This window comes from Cyprinus carpio, chromosome A6 (genome assembly GCF_018340385.1).
Source record: "Cyprinus carpio isolate SPL01 chromosome A6, ASM1834038v1, whole genome shotgun sequence".
NCBI classification, from domain to species: Eukaryota; Metazoa; Chordata; class Actinopteri; order Cypriniformes; family Cyprinidae; genus Cyprinus; species Cyprinus carpio.
The window spans coordinates 10,518,811-10,538,296 of NC_056577.1; the positions used below are offsets into that span (position 1 = coordinate 10,518,811).

At 37.0% G+C, this 19,486-nt stretch overlaps 1 protein-coding gene across 2 annotated transcripts; it reads left to right on the forward strand.

Annotated features, from left to right (window-relative positions):
- The first annotated feature begins 425 nt into the window (after positions 1-425).
- On the forward strand, positions 426-19,272 carry mrps9 (mitochondrial ribosomal protein S9). 2 transcript variants are annotated; one of them, XM_042757990.1, is made up of 12 exons: positions 428-497; positions 613-761; positions 1,261-1,443; positions 5,747-5,809; positions 5,906-5,936; positions 6,040-6,119; positions 10,194-10,279; positions 10,518-10,593; positions 10,686-10,854; positions 12,221-12,329; positions 12,922-13,091; positions 18,395-18,629. In XM_042757990.1, the coding sequence occupies exons 1-12, from the start codon at positions 443-445 to the stop codon at positions 18,484-18,486; spliced, it is 1,263 nt and encodes a 420-aa protein (XP_042613924.1). In that variant the 5' UTR covers positions 428-442; the 3' UTR covers positions 18,487-18,629. The 2 variants fall into 2 exon arrangements, with proteins under 2 accessions (XP_042613925.1, XP_042613924.1); XM_042757991.1 differs by lacking the exon at positions 12,922-13,091 and having other exon boundaries at positions 426-497; positions 18,395-19,272.
- Positions 19,273-19,486: the final 214 nt, after the last annotated feature.

Here is a 19,486-nt window from a genome sequence, read left to right on the forward strand (position 1 = left end):
CTTCCAAATATATTTAGTGTCTCTGAGAATTGATTTAGTTACAGTGTACCTGGAGGCATATTTTATATTCATATTTTATATTTTATTTTGTATTTTTATATTTTAAAGTATCATTACAATGTTATATTTTTATTTTCTTTAGAAAACAATACACAGACAATAATAATTTAAAAAATAAGTATTAAATACATTATAAACTGGAAATAGTTTAGAGAAGTCATCGAAGACAGGAAAAAAGACTTTCAAATAGATGTTTTTTACAGCTTATATATATATATATATATATATATATATATATTATATATAATATATATATATATATATATATATAATATATATAATATAGATATATATATATATATAATTTAATCAATAAGAGGTAGGCCTATTGGTCAGATTCTTTATGATAACAAAAAAGTGAGCTCTGGAATCTGAAAAGCCTATGTGGATCTGTGAATGTGGAATTTTGCAAGATGTATCACTACAGTGTGCCAAAGGTATTTGTGTGAGTAATGAACGATCTGTATTTTTATTTATTTATTTATTTATTTATTTATTTATTTATTTATTTATTAATCGCTTGAAGTAATGAACGACCTTGTTTGCTTCCAGGATGTGATGTAGTCTTCGCTTCCTGTCTAAGTGCGTGTCGTCGTGCAAACATGGCTGCCTCCGGTTGCAGAGGCGTGAGGTCGATTTTATGGAAGTATGGGAGCTACGGGAATAATTTATTTGTGTCCCGGTCAAAGATGGTCCCGCAGGTGAAATGCTTTCTTATTTTTGCTCCGGCACAGAGCTGTATTTGCGACTAGTCAGTCGTGTTCGGTAGTGATGCTGCTGAGAGTATGCATCATGTCCTTGTAACAGTATTGTTTTGGAGTCTGTATAAAACATGTAGATTGACAGGATGGAGTGCTATCCTCCCGTTTCATTGCATAAATGTTGCATTAATAACCTGCACCATTTGAACGGTTTATATAGTGCGTTTTATGCAATACATAATGACTTGACGTCTCTGCCCTTAGCCAGCTAGTAGATAATACAGATGCAGTAGAATTGAAAGCAAGACTATAATCATTACTTTTATTTAGAATGTTATTTATAATAGAATAAAAGTTTTATTATTTAGATTATTTCTTCTATACTTATTATTGATATTTCACATGAGCTTGATCACCAAAGTTGCTTGTAGCCTTGTTCTTTGTAGCAGTTGGCAGACATTGGTTCTTATTTGTTGTTACTATTTTTTCTTAATTCCAGCTGCCACTCAGACAGATTTACGTGGCATCCTCTTTATGGAAGAAGAACCTGGCAGCAGCAGGCCCTCAGAAATTCACACAGGAGTTCATCGACAAACAGGTGGAGGAGTTTGAAGTTGGCAAACGACATTTGGCCAACATGATGGGGGAAGACCCGGAGACATTCACACAAGAGGATATTGATGTGCGTTACATTTTTATAATATTCTGCAACAAACAATTATTTTGATAATCGATTAATCTAATGCTTATTACGATTAATTGACTAAGTGTTGATTATTTCACCAGTTAATAAGTAGGCTTTGTTCTGTTATTCTGCTTTTACAATTAATTAAAATACTGAGTCACACACATTCTACCTAATAAATAAAACGAGGTAATCACTTCAGGTTTGAAGTAATTGTCAAATGTCAAACAAGTATATTACTATATTTTTTACCATACAAATACATATATTTGGCACACAAAATGAGATAACAGAGAGACCCTCTCATTCACCATTCAGTTAACTGTATGAAGAAGTTATTGACTGACTGAATAATGCATCATTCTGCCTAACATCTCCTTTTGTAAGTCATATATGGAACAAAATAAAGTGCTAAGACATTTCATTTTCAATAAATTGTTTTATTCACAACATGAGCTCTCTTAAAACACCTTATAGTGTTATAGTTATCAAAACAGTCCTGAGCTAGATCAAGCTTTAATCTATGCAAACCAAACTATCATTTACTATTTATATGTACTTACTATTATAATAACAATTAATTATACATAATTATATGCAAGTAACCCTAAGCCAAACCCTCACTATATAGTAAGTGCATGTAGTTAATTAATATTACTCCGTACTTAAATGCATAATTACACTGTAACAAGGACACCTTAAAATAAAGTGTACCCAACCATGATTTATTATTTATTTATTTTTGTATTCAGTAATAAAAATATTCTATCATTTGTTGCTTCACACTGGACAGCTACTTTTTAGCAGAAAATCAAGTTAATGAGACTGACACTCTGAGACTGCTTTTTTTCCGTTTAATACTGTAAAGCTGCGTACTTTAAATCAATCTGTTGTATAAAGCGCTATATAAATAAACGTGATGTGACTGGAGTGCCAGTTGCAGAGCTGGTGCAAACTTATCCATATTGATTTGTTCAAATGCTTTCTTAACTGTGTTTTTTTCACAGCTGTCATTTTTGTTGTGTGTTTATTTCATTATTGAGAGGAAAGCGCACAGCACATATTTGCATATTCATTTAAACTCTGCTTTCAGCAGCGTCAGGTTCGGCTGCTGAGTCTGTGTCTACTTCTCTTGAATTTCATCCGGGAGAGCTGAATTGTAGGCTCTTACATTAGGTCATATGAGATCAAATGACTATTTGACAACAAAAAATATTTTTTATGGTACTGGTACAGCAGAAAGGCTGGTAATGTTATGTTTTTAAAACTGAAGTGTTGACTTGATACCAAAGTACCAGTAATTTTGACAACACTAATGATAAGTAAATTACAGTGTGAATAATTTCTAAATACTACTGTTCATTAAGATTTTATTCTATTATTATTTTTAACCAGTCTATATCTTCTGTAATAACACAGAAGTTGATATTCTAGAATAGTGTTTCTCAACCTTTTTGAATCCAAGCCCTTCCACTGTCCACAACAATATTCAAAGGCCAGCTAGTCCTAGTTTTGTGGTTATAATCTACAGGAACTTATAGTTTCTGTAAATGAAAAAAGTAACTTATAATTATAATGTAAATAATAACATTTCAAATTTTAAGATCCAAATGTTATTCATTTTCCAACTTTTTTTAACCAATAAATTGACATGACTCTTAGTCATTTGTGATTTACTGGATAAGATAAGAATTTCTATATATGTTTATTAATTATAGAATGACCATGAAGTTTTAAGTTTTTCCTAAATAACATGACCTTTCCAGGTATTGAAATCACATGCATATATTCCTTTTTTTCCCTTAGACTGTGAGAGCTTCTTCAACTACTTTTTGTAAATTAAAAGAAGAAAATAAATATCTTTATCTCGTTAAGTTAATTTAGCATATTTTATTGTTTTGTCTTATTTTAGCCAATTTTAAGTCAATCTGAGGCCCCTTAGTGGGCCCCGGCCCTCTAGGCTCCACTAGCTATCTAGGATCCTGCTGTTCTTTGGTGCCTCTCTTTTGGTTCCCTTACATGTCTCAAAAGAAGGAAGGACGATAAGAAAACTCGAAATACAAAGACTGGTACCATCAATGTCATCATGACTCCTCTGAGATAAAAGTAAAGTCATCAGCTGGTTTCACAGCGAAGCTTCTTGTACCTGCTTAAAAATTGGCATATATTTACAAACAGTATTTATGTCCAATATATAGACAGAAATGGCCATAATTGTTTTATCCAACTAATTTGGTCCAATTTCTCGATTCTTAGCATTATTCCCCAATCTCTGTCACCATTAATGAATTGAGTCCTCAGAGTAAGTGTGGCTAAGAGAAGCTGACACGTACCGTCCCTCTGCCAGCTGATCGGTGGGTAAGGGGTGGAAAATGGCTGTGACTGCAGGGCACAGAGCAAGTACAGGATGGGGCGTCTGTGCCGGAGCTGGCACCGGCGTGTCTGCCAAGCGCTTCAGCCGACATGACGTTCCCGTGAATGCGCTGAAGGTGTGAAACAGCTGCACAGCAAGCACTGCCAGGAGGAAGTAATTAATACAGACTGCAAGCCTCACCTGCCTTCCCCCGCTGTCTTTCGTCTGCTCGCACACACATTGCATTTGCACCCATCAGGTGGGCTCTGACGTTCACAGAGCCCATGCAACTGAAACTGGGAAGAAATTTGCTGAGTTTTTGACAATTCCAACTTGAGCGAACCTTTAAAGGAGACTATCTTAAAGCACAGGTTTCAGAAATTTTGGAAAATAGTGCAAGTTATATAATTTGCGTTTATGTAGTGTATTATTGGAGCTTGGCAGTGTGACAGTTTATTTCTATTGATAATATCAGCTTGGGGATACTGCAAAAAAAAAAAAAAAAAAAAAAAAAAATATATATATATATATATATAATGCGTCAGTCTTAATGCATTTCTGCAGATTTGATGCTTAAGGAGCATTTATTATTAAAAACAGAAAACAGTTGTGCTGCTTTTGTGGAAACTGATATATATTTTTTCTGAATGTATAGAAAAAGAATAGAAAGTTTGAAAAAGCAGCATTCACTTGAAATATAAATCTTTTATAGCATTGTAAATCTCTTTACTGTAAAATTTGTCCTTGCAGAATATATATATATATATATATATATATATATATATATATATATATATAAATTCCAGGCTCCAAACTTTAAACGATAGAGAATTTTTTAATACATTAATAGATCAGGACAAAAATTGGGCATCATTTCACTGAGCCGTCTGGTGACTTAGATATCAACTATTCAGTATTTAGATTTTTTTTTTATTCACTATTCTTTAATTTTTGTTTATTCAGATTTTGTGTGTGTATGAACTTCCTTTAATGGTACAGTATTTAGGGGTCAAAGAGAGAGTACAAATGGGGATGTAAAATTATATTATGACTAAAAAAGAAACTACAGAAGCAACAAAAACAATGCTACAAAAGCAATGGGATGGCAGGATCAGTATGGGTTCAAACATGTATGTCCTTATCACTTAAGAAGGTCAGACACTTTTAGATTTTCAGTGCTACATTTTTCATGGCACATGAAGCAAGTGGTCAAATGTCTCAAAAAAAAGAAAAAATCTGTTTTGAGTGAGTGTAGCAAGTTTGTTTTCCCAGATTGGCCTTGTGTGAAGTTTAGGCAGTAGAGGTTTCTAGAACACTATGATGAGGCTAAACCTCCCTTAGGGAGTTGGGCCATATTGCTTTTCAAGGTATGAACAGGTGCTGCCTTCATCTGTCACTGCATCCTGCATCTATCTGTTCTTCTCTTTGTGTTGCTTTATTTCACTCAGTTTCCCTTACCCTCTGGTTTTGATGGCCCAGTACATGAATGTTTGTTCTCTTAGAGTGCATCTGCCATCACCTCACTTTTTTCTGTCTCTTTATCCTGAAAACAGGGTCAAAGACCCAAAGGTTGCCATTCTGATTGTCTCGTATTATGCAAATGAAAGTTTTATGCCCTGCTGAATGCTATCACTGGAATAATTTGGGTCTTTATGAGAGTATTTGAAATGGAAGAGATCAGTGTTTCACACCATAGTAAAAAAAAAAACAAAAAAAAACATCTGAGTTGCATAGAGAGACCTCTGGGGTGCACAATAAATATAAAATATTTTATTGTCATACTGGATGTATGTAATGTAATGTATGTAATTTAAGAACTGAAACAAGTTGACTTTTTTTATTTGCATACCATAACCGACTAGAGTAGAGGGGTTGAGCCCTGACTGCATGAATGCTCATAAAATGATTTCATAATAAAAAGTTAAATACAATCTATTTTTCTTTTAGAGGAGTATTGCATATCTCTTCCCTTCTGGACTCTTTGAGAAACGAGCAAGACCTGTTATGAAGGTGAGATTTCATCCAAAGTTGTATTTATTTATTTATTTATTTTTTATCATTTATTACACAGTTGATATGTTCATTATGTTCCTTTTTTTGTTTTAGCACCCAGAGGAAATATTCCCAAAACAGACAGGTATGTAAAAGCTGCCTTTTAACTCTTTCTGTGCTCTTTGACACCAAATATAAGCATGCTGATATCTGATAATGTACTACTCATGCCCTGTTCTCTCTTTTAGCTATCCAGTGGGATGCAGAAGGACGGCCTTTTCACTTTCTGTTCTACACAGGGAAACAGTCCTACTATTCTCTCTTGCATGTAAGTTCATTTTCATGTTAAGTGCTTACATTCAACAGGCAAAATGATATTTGAATAATAGGTGTTTATATACAATAGGTATGCATGCTCATTTCTGTTTTTACACTTTCAAGATTTTAGTCTCACTTTAAAAACACTAATCATTTTATTTAATAACACTGTCAAACACTGTTAAATGTAGACTAGCAAATATTCAAATTAAAATCCATTTTGCATCATGTGTATAATAATCATAGCTTAATTTTCTTTAAGATGACTGATCTTAGTTATTAGTGGGTTTTTTTTTTTCCTAATTTATTTAGACAAAAAAAGTGTAAAATTTTAATATCAATCATTTGGTGGCTGTTAATTTTTATATATATTTTTTAAAATAGTTTATCAACGGATGTACCACAAATTTGGTGGCTGGAGATCCATTCCATTGACCAAATGGTGAAATTTTATTAGCGCTTCTCTGATGGCACGTTTTAATTGTGTCAGTGTCTATTTCATGCACACAACTTAGATCCAGCTATAGCAGGTACTCATGCCATCTCTGTGGATGCTAGGGGATGAGTTGAAAATATTGATTTGATTTTGATGTACCGAGATCTTTTAGTCTATGCTGTTTTGAGTTGATGCCTGAACAAAACTTAATTAATCTATATTTGCAGTGTGCCTATCATCCAATAATCACAATTTTGTGATTTGTTACTTTTGATATGAAACAAAACCTGAGCTTTCTGTCAAGTTTATACAAAATTCAAACAATAAATGTCATTTTGATACTTTTTAATATGGCGTAACAAATTATTCTAGCCTCGTTTCTTCCTCTTTACTACTAGTTATAGCACAAAATAAACATTAATAAACATCAGAAGGTATGTTGACAGAACCAGTAAAGCTCACTAAATTGTATCATGTCTAATGTAATCGCTCAATCAGTGTTTCAGCCGTGATAAGATGTCAAAAAAGTCTTTAGAAAAAAGAAAGAAAGAAAAAACTCTAGAGAGGAGCATTTTGCGAAATATATGCACTATATTACATATTCATTACATTTTAACCCCTTTCTTCATTATTTAATGTATGTCTGAATAAATCTGTCATTAATATGTTTTATTACTTCCACTGTTTAAATGAAATTGGAAAATAAACAATTCTACCATTAAAACGTTGATATAAAATCAGCTATATGTGCATTTTAATTGTTTATATACCGATATCCAGAGTTTGAAATAAAACTAGATTTAATTCATGTTCATAATTAAAGTTATGTTTCAGTTTTTGGCTAAATAAATAATAATAATAATAATTGGTTCAATAAAATAAAATGTATCTGTATCGGCCATAATTTTAATTTTGTTGAACTGGTTTGGGGAGAGATCCTGCTTTGTCTGGTCAGTGATTGAAGGAAGGGAGTGGCACAGACAGAGAATAAGTGGGGGCACATCACAGAGAGCTGGGCTAGAGGAGGGGTGCAGACAGAGAGAGATGGGAAGGGAGGCTGCGACTGGGGTCTCTGATCCCCTAAACAGGGCCTGGATGGGGTGACGGGGGGACAGCCCCTCTGCTCAGAGACAGGCTTTGTTTGACATTTTACACTTTGGTCTGGTTTCACAGACAGGACTTAGATTAAGCCAGGATTAGACTATAGTTCAATTAGGGCATTTAAATAGTTTTTATAAACTTACCGTAGAAAAAAATAAATAAAATAATGGTGTTCATCTTGAGACAAAACAATAGCATATTTTAAGATATGTCAGTGCAAGTTTTCTTCAGTTGAAACAGCTCAGACATGCATTTTAGTCTGGGACTAGGCTTAAGCCTTATCTGTGAAACCGGGGGTTAGTGTGCTAAATCATGAAATAGAACGGTTGGTGTTCAAACAAACCAATATAAACAGGAGATTGGAATGATTAAGGTAAATGCAAATGGCAGGTTTGGATTTGTGAAAAGAAGAGGAATGAGAGTTAGGAAGATGAGTGTGACCAAGCTCTTTCTCCTCCTTAAATCCCATTTACAACAGGGAGCATCACACACTTCACTAGGCACACCAGGGCTTTGTGATATTAGGTGTGAGTGTATATGCGTGCACACGTGCTGTTTTTTGTGTGTAGGTGTGCGTGCACATCAGCCTCAGGGGTTTTACTGTGATGGGAAGAGCCCCTGAGAGCCTCCTGCGTTAACCGCCTCTTTGTCACCACGGCTAATTCCTTTTCAAAGTTTGTTTGTTTTAGCGTATTTTTCCCTTCTCTACCATTCATCTATGGACTCGACCTTGGACTAAGACGTCTCTCAGTAGCAGTAAGGAGTTTGTGTGTGTGTGCGTGAGTTGACTTATGCGCCATTGTCCTCGGTGCGCCCAAGCCCCTCATCCTCTCCTTTGCCCTGCAGTGGCTGGGACCCCTGCTGCTAATTTAAATAGGTATGTCAAATCTGCCGGCGTGCACCGGCTCTCTCATCCAGCTTCGAATCACACGGAGGTGCTTCGTGTTCAGAAACCCTGCAGTGTGCAGAAAATAATGTACAACTCTCCTTCCTGCAGAGGGGAATATTTTTCTAGCATGAGTGAAAGGAAGCAAAACACAAACACTCGCAAACTCACTAAGATACACAGGCGGTAAATATGAACATTTAAGGAAAGAGCCTCTCACCTTTTTTATAGAGGTATAGCTGTTTGTTTATATTTGAATGTGCCTGTGCAACAGTTGGACAAACCTAAAAAATATTCTTATATTATTGCATAATTTGAGCTAAACAAGCATACTTTATGATACTGTTGTTGTCAGATTTATTACCTAATTTGAAATATATTATTTAAACTTAATTTTGACAGACAGTTCTAAAAATGTCAGTATTTCCCATTATCTGCCTGTGTGTGTTACCAAGATCGCCACAGAATGGACTGACTTTGGGTACGGCAAAGATCACCATCTGACATTTTATACTTAAACCAACAGTTATTTACAAAAAAAGAAAAAGCCATAAAAGCACAGGCTCATGAAATTAGAACTTCCTGCTTTTAGCTGTAGGCCCTTCAACTCTGATCTTAACTTGTGTTGATAATACTGTATTTTCTGCTTAACCTTCAACAAAAATCCCATGTGCGCTTTGGGAGGAGTGAGTCTGTACAATTTACCCGTGATTTGTTGAATACAAGGAGCCTCGGCCAACCAAAAGGCTACATTGAAGCTTCATATTAAAAGCTCAGACGAGGAGCCTCTCTCCCCTCCTAAAGGCATTTGAATTTTTCTGGATTCGTTATGCCGCTGTGATCACGAACGTGAAACGTGCATTCCCCCACTTTTTTTTTCTCCCTCCCCACCTTTCTTTTCTATTACTCCTCCTTTTTTGTGCTGAAAATTGGTTTTCGCCCGATGTTTGCTTTTTTGGCGAGTAGCGGTGGATTATACGCACTCTATCAGGATCGAATTAAACAAACAGCTGTGGGATAATTGAGGGGGAAATGAATTCTCGCACAGGCGTGAGGAAGGTGCCGACGTGAGCTGCATGCCAGCGTCGGGGCCCCGCGTCAGACCCCTGCTCCGCACCGCTCCAGCACCACCACGCCTGACGGGCACTCCAGGCTCACGGGCGCGATGCCAATTTAGACAAGTGTGCCCGAGGATGCCATCCTGCTCCGCATGGCAGATTCTCCTGTCAGGAGGACGTGCAAATGTGTGTGTGTGTGTGTTAGAAAGGAGAGAGAAAGTGCGGGGGGTTACGGCCCAAGTGCTCCCCAATTCAATTTTCCCTCCACACACACACACACAATTAAATCCAGCCAGAGCTGAAGAGAGAGAGACAGAGATGAGATCTGCCTTCATAATGGAGACTGTGTGTGTGTGCGCATGTTTGTATCTGTGTGAGTGTGTGTGTCAGGGGGATTTTCAAATCCCTGCTTTTGCTTCACTGCATCTTTTCTTTTGAGGGATTCCTGAATATCTATGAAGAATACCTCGTCCTTCATTCTGTGTATTATTCATTGACTTATTAGTCAACAGAGACCAAGGATTCTTTCTTTCCTTTTTAGTAGTAATTCTGCTTTTGGTATTGAAACTGAGCATTTTCCATTTCTCTCTTCTGTCATTCTAGGATGTCTATGAGAAGATTCTTGCAATAGAAAGACACCAGGACAAGATGAGAAATAAAGGCCTCTTCACATCAGATACCAAACAAATGTGAGCACTTCAAAACTGCTTGCAAGAAAAACATTTATGCATTTAACAAATGCTTTTATCTGAAGTGACATACCAAAGAAGAGCAAAAGCACTCTGTCAAAGAGCCAACGGTTTTTGTGATATTCAATGCTTGGTATGTTAGAATATTAACAAGCAATCTAGAAAATAAACAGTTTTTAAATGTTCTTTTTCTCTAAAAGTGGGGAGTTTAATGGATAAACTGTTTGTTTCCTCTCAGATTGCTGACTGGGAGCAGGTGGCTGTTAAAAGAGGAAATAGAGGAGAATCTGGTAGAGAACATTTCAGTTCAAGATGTAAGAACTAACATATTGTTCGAGTGTAATTCAGGATGGAAACACAAGAGGGTGCTGTTGGCAAACTAAGCGAGTTCTCTTATTTTGTGTAGTACATGCGGTTGATCCAGCTGATGGAGTTGTTGTTGTCCATGCCTTACTGCTCTCTGGAGGAGGAGTTCATACTGAAGTTTCGCAAACAGCTGGAGGTTCAGTCCAGTAAATACGAGATTCCTGCCCTGCAGTACGACCCACAAGGAGTCGCTTTCAGCGTTGCAGATGGTGCGATACTGACATTTCAAATAAACAGGCTGATTAAATATGTTATCAGGATTTTTTTTTTTTTTTTGAATACTCTGAATATGCCAATAAGCATCGTAAATGTAATCCATGCACATTTTTCCGAATTCTGCAGATGTGTTCTGTAATCAAACCTTAACTTTTTCATATGTAGTGTATACAGTAGGCCTGATAATTCTGAATCTGTGATTATTTGGGGTAACTGCAGTAAGTAAATATAAAAGCCATTTTTATGTCACTTTGGTCTAATAGTGCATTAGATGAGTGCCCAAAATTGTGAGACGTGAAAAACATGAAACGTTAAGGACAAAAATATATCGCTGTTCTGAATTAACTATTCACAAGACAACATTATTCAATTATTGTAATATTCTGGTGGGCTTAGTACCAAAAACCATTGTGAATTGAAAGTGTGATGAAGTGAAATATTTTGGTTTTAATATTATTCTTGTCTTTCACCCCCATTTTTTCAAAATCATCAGTGTTGTGTTAGTATTTTTGTAGGTACTGTTATAATATTTTCATTGAGCTTTTATTTTTAGTTATGTGCTTTTGTCATGTTAAATTAAGTTAGGTTATTTATTTTTAGTTTTACTAATTTTAGTATTTTAAACTTTTTTCAGTTAGTTAACATTTCTAGTTTCCAAGTTTATTAACATTTATATTTTATTTTATTTCAGCTTTATTTCAAGTACTGATTCACATAATAATTTTTTGTTTTAGTTACAACACTGGTACAGCACCACATTTATTTGTATGACATATTTGCGATGCTACTATAGTTTATTTCTTTTTTTATTATTATTGGTTTGTATTTTTATGTTTTAATTTTAGGTTTTAATAATTTTGTAGTGTTTTTGTAATTTTTAGTAGTTAATTTAATTAAAGTTCAGTACCTCAAGTTAAACAAAATTTAAATAAGAATTTTTTCCCTTAGAAAATAGCTGAAATAAATTATTATTATTTTTATTTTGTATATAGTTATTTCATTTAAAATTTCAAATAGCAAAAATGTTTGAGTTTTAGTTAATTATAATAACCCTGATTTATTAATATAATAAGATTTGACAGCTACAGCTGACTAAAGATTTTCAGACATTCTAATCATAATTCTGATCTGTTCCTCACAACATGTAAATTATGGCAGCATTTTAATATTTGGGTGAGCTATTCCTTTAAGTCTTGTATTCCTGTAAGTAAGACCTGAGAGTTAAATAATTTTTATTCTGCAAGGTTTCCACCTTGTCTCACTCTTCTTGCCTTCTCACCTAAAACTGTGTTTCTTCTGTGCACACTCACTTAATTCCCACATCACTCTAACTTTTCTCCTTCTCTCTCCTTCCCATAGGCAGAAGGAAGTCTGCCAAAGCCAGTATCACCCTCAGAGACAGTGGCTCTGGGAACATCACAATCAATGGCAGGAACTACCTCCACTACTTTCCTGTGCTACAAAACAGGTGTGTATGAAGGTTTCCTCTGTTATGCATCGCATCTTTGTGGAAAGATCCTTTTAGCATATCAAAAGCTTGGATATTTGTTTTTACTCTAGTTAGTATGCCATAAATGAGAGCCACACCAAAAATGTTCCAATCCGGCATTTGTGGTCCAGCATGCGTGGTGAGTGTGTTGGGTTTTTCTAATGTGGTTGAAAAGTTAATTACACAGATGAGTGAGCCGGAGACTTGGCGCTGTCAGCATGCGGCCGGCTGCCCGCCCTTATCACTCTGTCCGCTTCACACAGGCCTAATTGGAGCAGAAGGGGAGTGTTGCTCTGTGTCAGCACTGTGGGCCATCCCCGCAAGCGAGCCAGCGAGCACACACATAATAAAGCACACACTTGCATCACGTCCTCTCAATAGTTCTTACAGTGGTGGGATTATCACTTTGTCTAAATATGATGATACAGTCCTCAAAGGGAGATTTGCAGGAGTGTCATTCATACGGATGTTGAAAGCTTGAGTAGTCCAGCGGATAGAAACAGGTTCTTAATTCTCCCCACACATCTCTTTTATGCCTCTCACTATAAATATATATCTTTCTCTCTCTCAGGGAGCAGCTGATGTTTCCTTTGCTCTTTGTGGGCATGATGGGCCGGTTTGACATTGAAGGCAGTGTGGAGGGCAGTGGTCACTCTGCTCAGGCTGGGGCTCTGCGATTGGCCATCTCACGGGCACTGCTCAGCTTTGTGTCTGAGGGAGAAGTTGAAAAGATGAGGCAAGGTGTGTGACAAGAAGCCTAAAGCATTATACTGATATATGTGTATGCATATTCATATATATTCTCATCTGCAGTTTATTTACTTGCAACTTCTTTTATGAGGTAGTTATGCTGGGTTAGTTCATGTGTACTTCATGTTGAATACCGCAGAAAATAATTTTGTCCAAAGACTGAAAATGAACGGAAAACATATTTGTGATTTATGTGTCAAATAATTAAATTGTATTTATTTAAAATAATAGTTGGAAATTATGCATCTATAACTGGAAAGCAAAAGATTAAAAAAAGTAAATACTTTTTCATAAATGATACATTAAATTGATCAAAAATGACAGTAAAGACTTCTATATAACTTTATATTCTTAATAGAATCTTGAAAAAAAAAAAAAAAAAAAAAACTTTTTTTTCGAACTGCAGGCACTGCAATGCAGTCTCTTTGAGTTCTGGGAGGGCTAGCACTAACATGCTTTCGTCATCATACCAGTGTTAATTTTAACAGGCATTTTTGATTTAGTCTTAGTCTTTATCTTGAGACGAAAATGTTGAATACTAATGCTTAATAATGTTGAATTGCTTTGCTTGTTAAGATGTAAACCCATGAGGCAAGAAAAAATCAAAAGTTATTAAAAATCTTAAAACTTCTGGTTACATGAGCCTAAGCTCTTTTCATTAAAATCCATGCAAAATAGGGTTGCCAACCGTTACGTATAATATGGAATTGACCCGTATTTAAGGCATCAGAGAAGCATTTCGTATGAAAGCTAAACGAAACACAGTTTGTCCCGTATTCGCGGGCAAACGCCATATTACCATCTAGACCAGGGGTTCTCAAAGTTCCGAATCTGAATTCTAATCAATGGGAAAAGGTCTGAAATAATTGTTATTACAAAACTTGTTTTTAATAAACATGTTTATAACTTTATATAACAATTCAACTTTATATAGGCCTATGCAATTATCATATTCATTATGTCATACTTGCATTTACTCTCTGAACTATTAGCTACATAAAGTATTTTACTGTCCCATAGACTGCCAAGTAAAATACACTGTCAAGGTCCAGAAAAGTATGAAAAGCATCATCAGAATAGTCCATCTGCCATCAGTGGTTCAACCGTAACGTTATGAAGCGACAAGACGGCCTGTGTACTGCTCAGATTCTCTAAAATGGCGCTAAGCTGATTTGGAGAGACAGAGGAGAGGAATTGTTAAATAAAGTCGTTATTTTTGTTTTCTTTGTGTACAAAAAGGACTATTCTGATGATGCTTTTCATACTTTTCTGGACCTTGACAGTGTATTTTACTTGGCAGTCTATGGGACAGTCTCAAGCCTCCTGGTTTTCATCCAAAATATCTTAAATTGTGTTCCGAAAACGAAAGCTTGTATGGGTTTGGAATGACATGGGGGTAAGTGATTAATGACAAAATTTTCATTTTGGGGTGGAGTATCCCTTTAATGCCATGTTACTGTGAAGGGTGCTCAGTATAAGCAGAGATGGCGTATAAGCATAGCGACACTCAACAGCAATCACAATGCAGGTAACAGGCATTGTGCACAAGTATGCATAAGCAGCACATTCCATACAACAGCTGCTCACCGGAGCTAGATATGTAGTTGTGGAGCTGACCGGGAATAGACAGCACATTTACCTGGGGATCTGTGTGAAAGCTGACCAGGCAGCAGCAGCGCCGATCTCACCAACTATAGAAGTGGTGTTTTTTTTTTTTTTAAACTAGCGAACCTAGTGGAAACCCGCAAGTCTACTCCACTGCTGTATGAGCATGCGCACAACGGTAAGGTATTAAGTGGTGAGATGCAGCACTATAAAACTATCAGAAAACAGCTGTCATAGACAATATCACAGCAACTGCAACAACAAGTGGTGGACCCGGCACTTGGTGTACACTATCTGATGACCCATCATAATACAGCAGCCAGTTAGAAGAACGGGACAAGTGCAGTAAAATCACATTGTTCAGGAGCTAGTGGCCGCTGAAACACAAATAGAAAACCTTAACATAGAAGCAATGATTCAGCATTCATTAGAGCAAGCCATGCTAGACATCATAACAACTACATCATCAAGTGACGAAGCCGGTGCTATTTTGAAAACAGAACAGCAGGGTACAAGAATGTATCATAGCCAACACTAACAGAAGCAAGCACAAGCAATGGCACTGTCTTAAAGGAGAGCCCTTATTTAGAGGTCCCCAGTGGGGGGTTAGTTGACGGGGCTTCAGCTGCTTCGCGCCTCATAGAAAACTAATCACTAAATCATTCCTCCCCACTGACAATCTATCAATGTCAGGATGAATGCTGATATGATGGATACATACACTTGAGCATGGAGAGCGTACAGCCTTCATACGAATGCTTGTAGAATAGACAAAACTACTGATAACAGGCTGTTGACACGGTCTTGGCCTTCCGAAGTGCAACAATTTTTGGAGGATGTCTACCTATGAGAGGGCTGTGTGTGGCCGGGGAGACATCTCAACAGACAGGAGGTGCTGGTCTGCCTGTCTACAAGCTCATCACGAGCATGAGAAGAGGGCAAGAACGGGGACCGCCTTGGCAATTTATGAACGCCATGGCTGCCATGTTGTCCATGTGAACGAGGACGTGCTTGTGATGGACCTTAAGTGTAGAAAAATTTAAGAGACAGGTGAACTGCTCTAATCACCAGGCAGGTTCTCAGATACCTTTTCTCCATGTCGGTCCAGGCACGGAATGCCAGACGATTATTGCACAAGGCTGCTGTTGTAAAAGGCCATGCTGCCCCAGAGGGCCAGCACTTCTAGGCATTTGTGAATCACCAAGATGCATGTTGAGCTCAAGTGTAGAGCCCATGCAGGAACACATGCTTTCAACCATAGTTGAAGTGGTCACATGTGAAGCAGTCCTACCATGCCAGATAACTTTACAGTGCAAATAGAGAGAAAGAATTCTGATAGGCTACAGCCTAGTATCTCCTCTATTCTGTCTTTCATCTTGTTGCAATGCACAGTGGAAAAACCATAGCACAAAGAGATCCAGTGATCGTGCCTGCAATAGGCAGGGAAACCGAGAGAATAGTAAAATAGTGTGTAGACTTTATTGCCAATCTGCCTATAACGTTATGCGGCACGTTCCCCGTTCCAGGAACGGATGGCATTTTAGCCACAGGTTCTCTGGTTTCGCAGCTGGCTCAGGCTTTATGCAAGCATTGAAAGCTAGGCTATACACTTTACATGCAGTAGCAAAGAGGTATGCTAGCTGTAACGCCAAACCAATATATTGGTTGGTGTAAGCAACATTACATATCTGTATAAAGAGAGTGGCACAGCCGGCGCTTATCACAGAAAGGCAACGTATGGCACCAGCTCCAGCATATAGCGGTCAGTGTAAGCAACACATCTGTATGAAAGACAGTGGCACATCCGGTGCTTATATAGAAAGGTAACGCGCTGCTGCAGTGCCGGTATATATTGCAGTCAGTGGCCAGTGTACAGCATAGTACACATAGTGGCCAGTGTAAGCAACACTATGCATCTGTATTAAAGACAACGGCACAGCCGGTGAAGGCAACGAGTGGTGGCAGTGCCGGCATTATATAGAGTGTAATTACAGTTTGCACTTTTTTTTTTTTTTTTTGTCGCAAACGCTGATCCGCCTTTAAAACACCTGATAAAAGAGTTGCGCGATAACGTGCATCATCACTACGACACCCTTTATGGCATTAGTTCTGGCTTTTTTCACACAGAGCTCGTTCCGGGACTGAACCCAGCAATGTTACTAGATCCCCAACCCGGGATCAATCCCGGAATCAATCCGGGGACGTGTTTGCGTTCACACAGAAGGCGACCCGGCAATGTTCCGGCAATTTTCCGGGTCCAGCGTGTAGTGTGAAAGGGGCTATAGGAAGTCAGTGTGAGTTTATGGTTGTTAGTATAGACAAGCACTACACTCCTCTACTGAAAACAACTGCTAAGCTGGTGTTTATACAGTGATGCGTCATAATCTTGTGAACGCTGAAGCTGCCTGCTCGGCTGCTTTGTACATGACTGCTCGCCACTGGGTCGGGGGAGCTGTTTATATGATTAAGTAAGTGGCTGGATTAATTTGCTTAAAATTAAGCGTTGAGGCGGGCACTGTTATATACTGCGTAAACAGTTGAAGTGCCTTGGCTGGAATATTTTGTGCTTTGTACAATACAGATCATTGCTGAGGCAGCAAGTCGTCACACTCATGGATGGATCGGAGAAGCGGGAGGCACGAACTCCCCACTTAACACTTCTGCTCCAAATCAGGATGTCGGTGCTTCTACCTCAGCTGCTTGCTGAGAGGGGAAGAGGGGGTGGCTGTGCTAGGGCTAACCGAACTGCGAGTTCTCACTTTTTTTAACATCACAATGTGGGCAGTTAGGGACCTTAGTGTCAGCTCCTGCTTGGTCGAGGCCAGGCAGAAAATGCAAAGTTCGAGTCAGTCTGGGATGCTGATGGGTCCCACACAGATTGTGTAAACCTAAATGATATCTCAATCCATTCTCCATCGGAACGCACAAGGGGATTAGCTTTGGGGATGAATCAATGGTGAAGACTTAAGCATTTATAATCGAGAAAGATTCTGATGAAATGCTGCTCAGTGCTGCTTATATTGGTTGCTTTCCCGCCCCTTTTTTGAATTCTTGAATACATACAGCACCTTTAATTGTGCAGAATATGCACACCCATATAAAATTTGCACTTTTGATATTGACATGAATAATGTATTATTATTATTTTATGAAATAGTTAAAAGAATATTCTGGGTTATTTAATGTGTAGTTAATGTTGCATACCACAAAAAATAATTTTGAAAACAAAAAAAATTAAATGAAATTGACCATCCCACTGCAGTGGCTGTGACCTCATAAGAAGAAGGAAAAAAATGTTGATCTAGTCAGATAAAGTGTAGAATTTGGCAGATATTGGGCAGAACGCATGCTATTATTTCAGTAATTAGTAGTAATTTTAGTAATCATTTAAATTTAGTAATTTACACCAATTTACCCAAATTGCTCCCTCAAATTAATGTTATTTTTTTCTTTATTTACCAACAATAGTGAGTGTTTATTTGTTTGTTTTCCCGTTGTTCTTGGTAATATGTGAGTTAACTCATATTACCAACACTGGCAGGCATATTAGACTGCACTTAAATGCACAGATCCAATATTTTGATGTTTGATTCTTTTTTTATTTATTTATTTGGCTTTTCTGTGGCATAACAGCATGTTACAGATGCTGTTCGTCAGTCATCATCTGTTTTCTCTGATTACCCAAACAGCTGGCCTGCTGACCGCAGACCCCAGGATCAGGGAGAGGAAGAAACCAGGACAGGAGGGAGCGCGGAAGAAGTTCACTTGGAAAAAGCGCTGAACAGGAAAGGATCAATACAGCACAGGAACCCTGAGAGAGGACACAACTTCTCCCTCTCACTGGACTATTGGAATATTCCGCAGACAGTCATACCCATAAACCAGCCCTGCTGCATCAAACCAGCTTGCATCAGTTAAAATTCACAAATTTCAGACTCTATTGGTTGGTGGCACTGGACATCTGTGAGCAAAAAGGAGATCTTTCCTTTTCTGAGATTTAACTGTTGTGTATATTAAAGCGGTATTGAAAATGTTAATATAAACATCTTTCAATAAACGTTTTGTTTTTCATATGTGAATATTTTTAGCTTAATTTTTCAATAATGAACCCAGCTGCCAGAATATTGGTTAGATTGTAATACTCTTAATCAATAATCTGTTTTTGAAATTAATTCAATTTATCAAATTATGTTGTTAAAATTATTGATTCAGCTAGTTTAAGATTTTATTGTTTAATTTTATTTAATAATCTTATCACCATGTTGGCTGGGGAAGTTACTACATATATTACACCTCAGAAATGTGTCTAGCACACAATGGTGTCTTCAATATAATACAAAATATGTTTAAAGTGCAGTTTCATTGTAAAACATTATTTTCATTACAGAAAAACATTTACTGTTATCTTAAGTACATACCACTGTTACAGTTATGCAGCATAAATGTTATAAATGTAACATGTTTTTTTTATATACTTTTAATTTGCATCCAACTGTCAGTCTTTTGAAACTATATTTGCATTATGTGCCATTATCACATTATAAATGGCTGCACAGTGTTCTCTCCATGTTAAGTATTTTCAGAGCTAGTATTTTTTATTTATTTTTTTTAATCTAAACCTTTATTACCCACACATGTATCACCTTTGAGAGAAAATTAGATACATGATAGCTCAAGTCACTACACTGTCTGCACTCAATTTCAAATATCTTGGGCACATAATTAAAAACACATAATTTTTGTCCTCCATTATATTATCTGGCAAGTAACTTGGGCAAGGC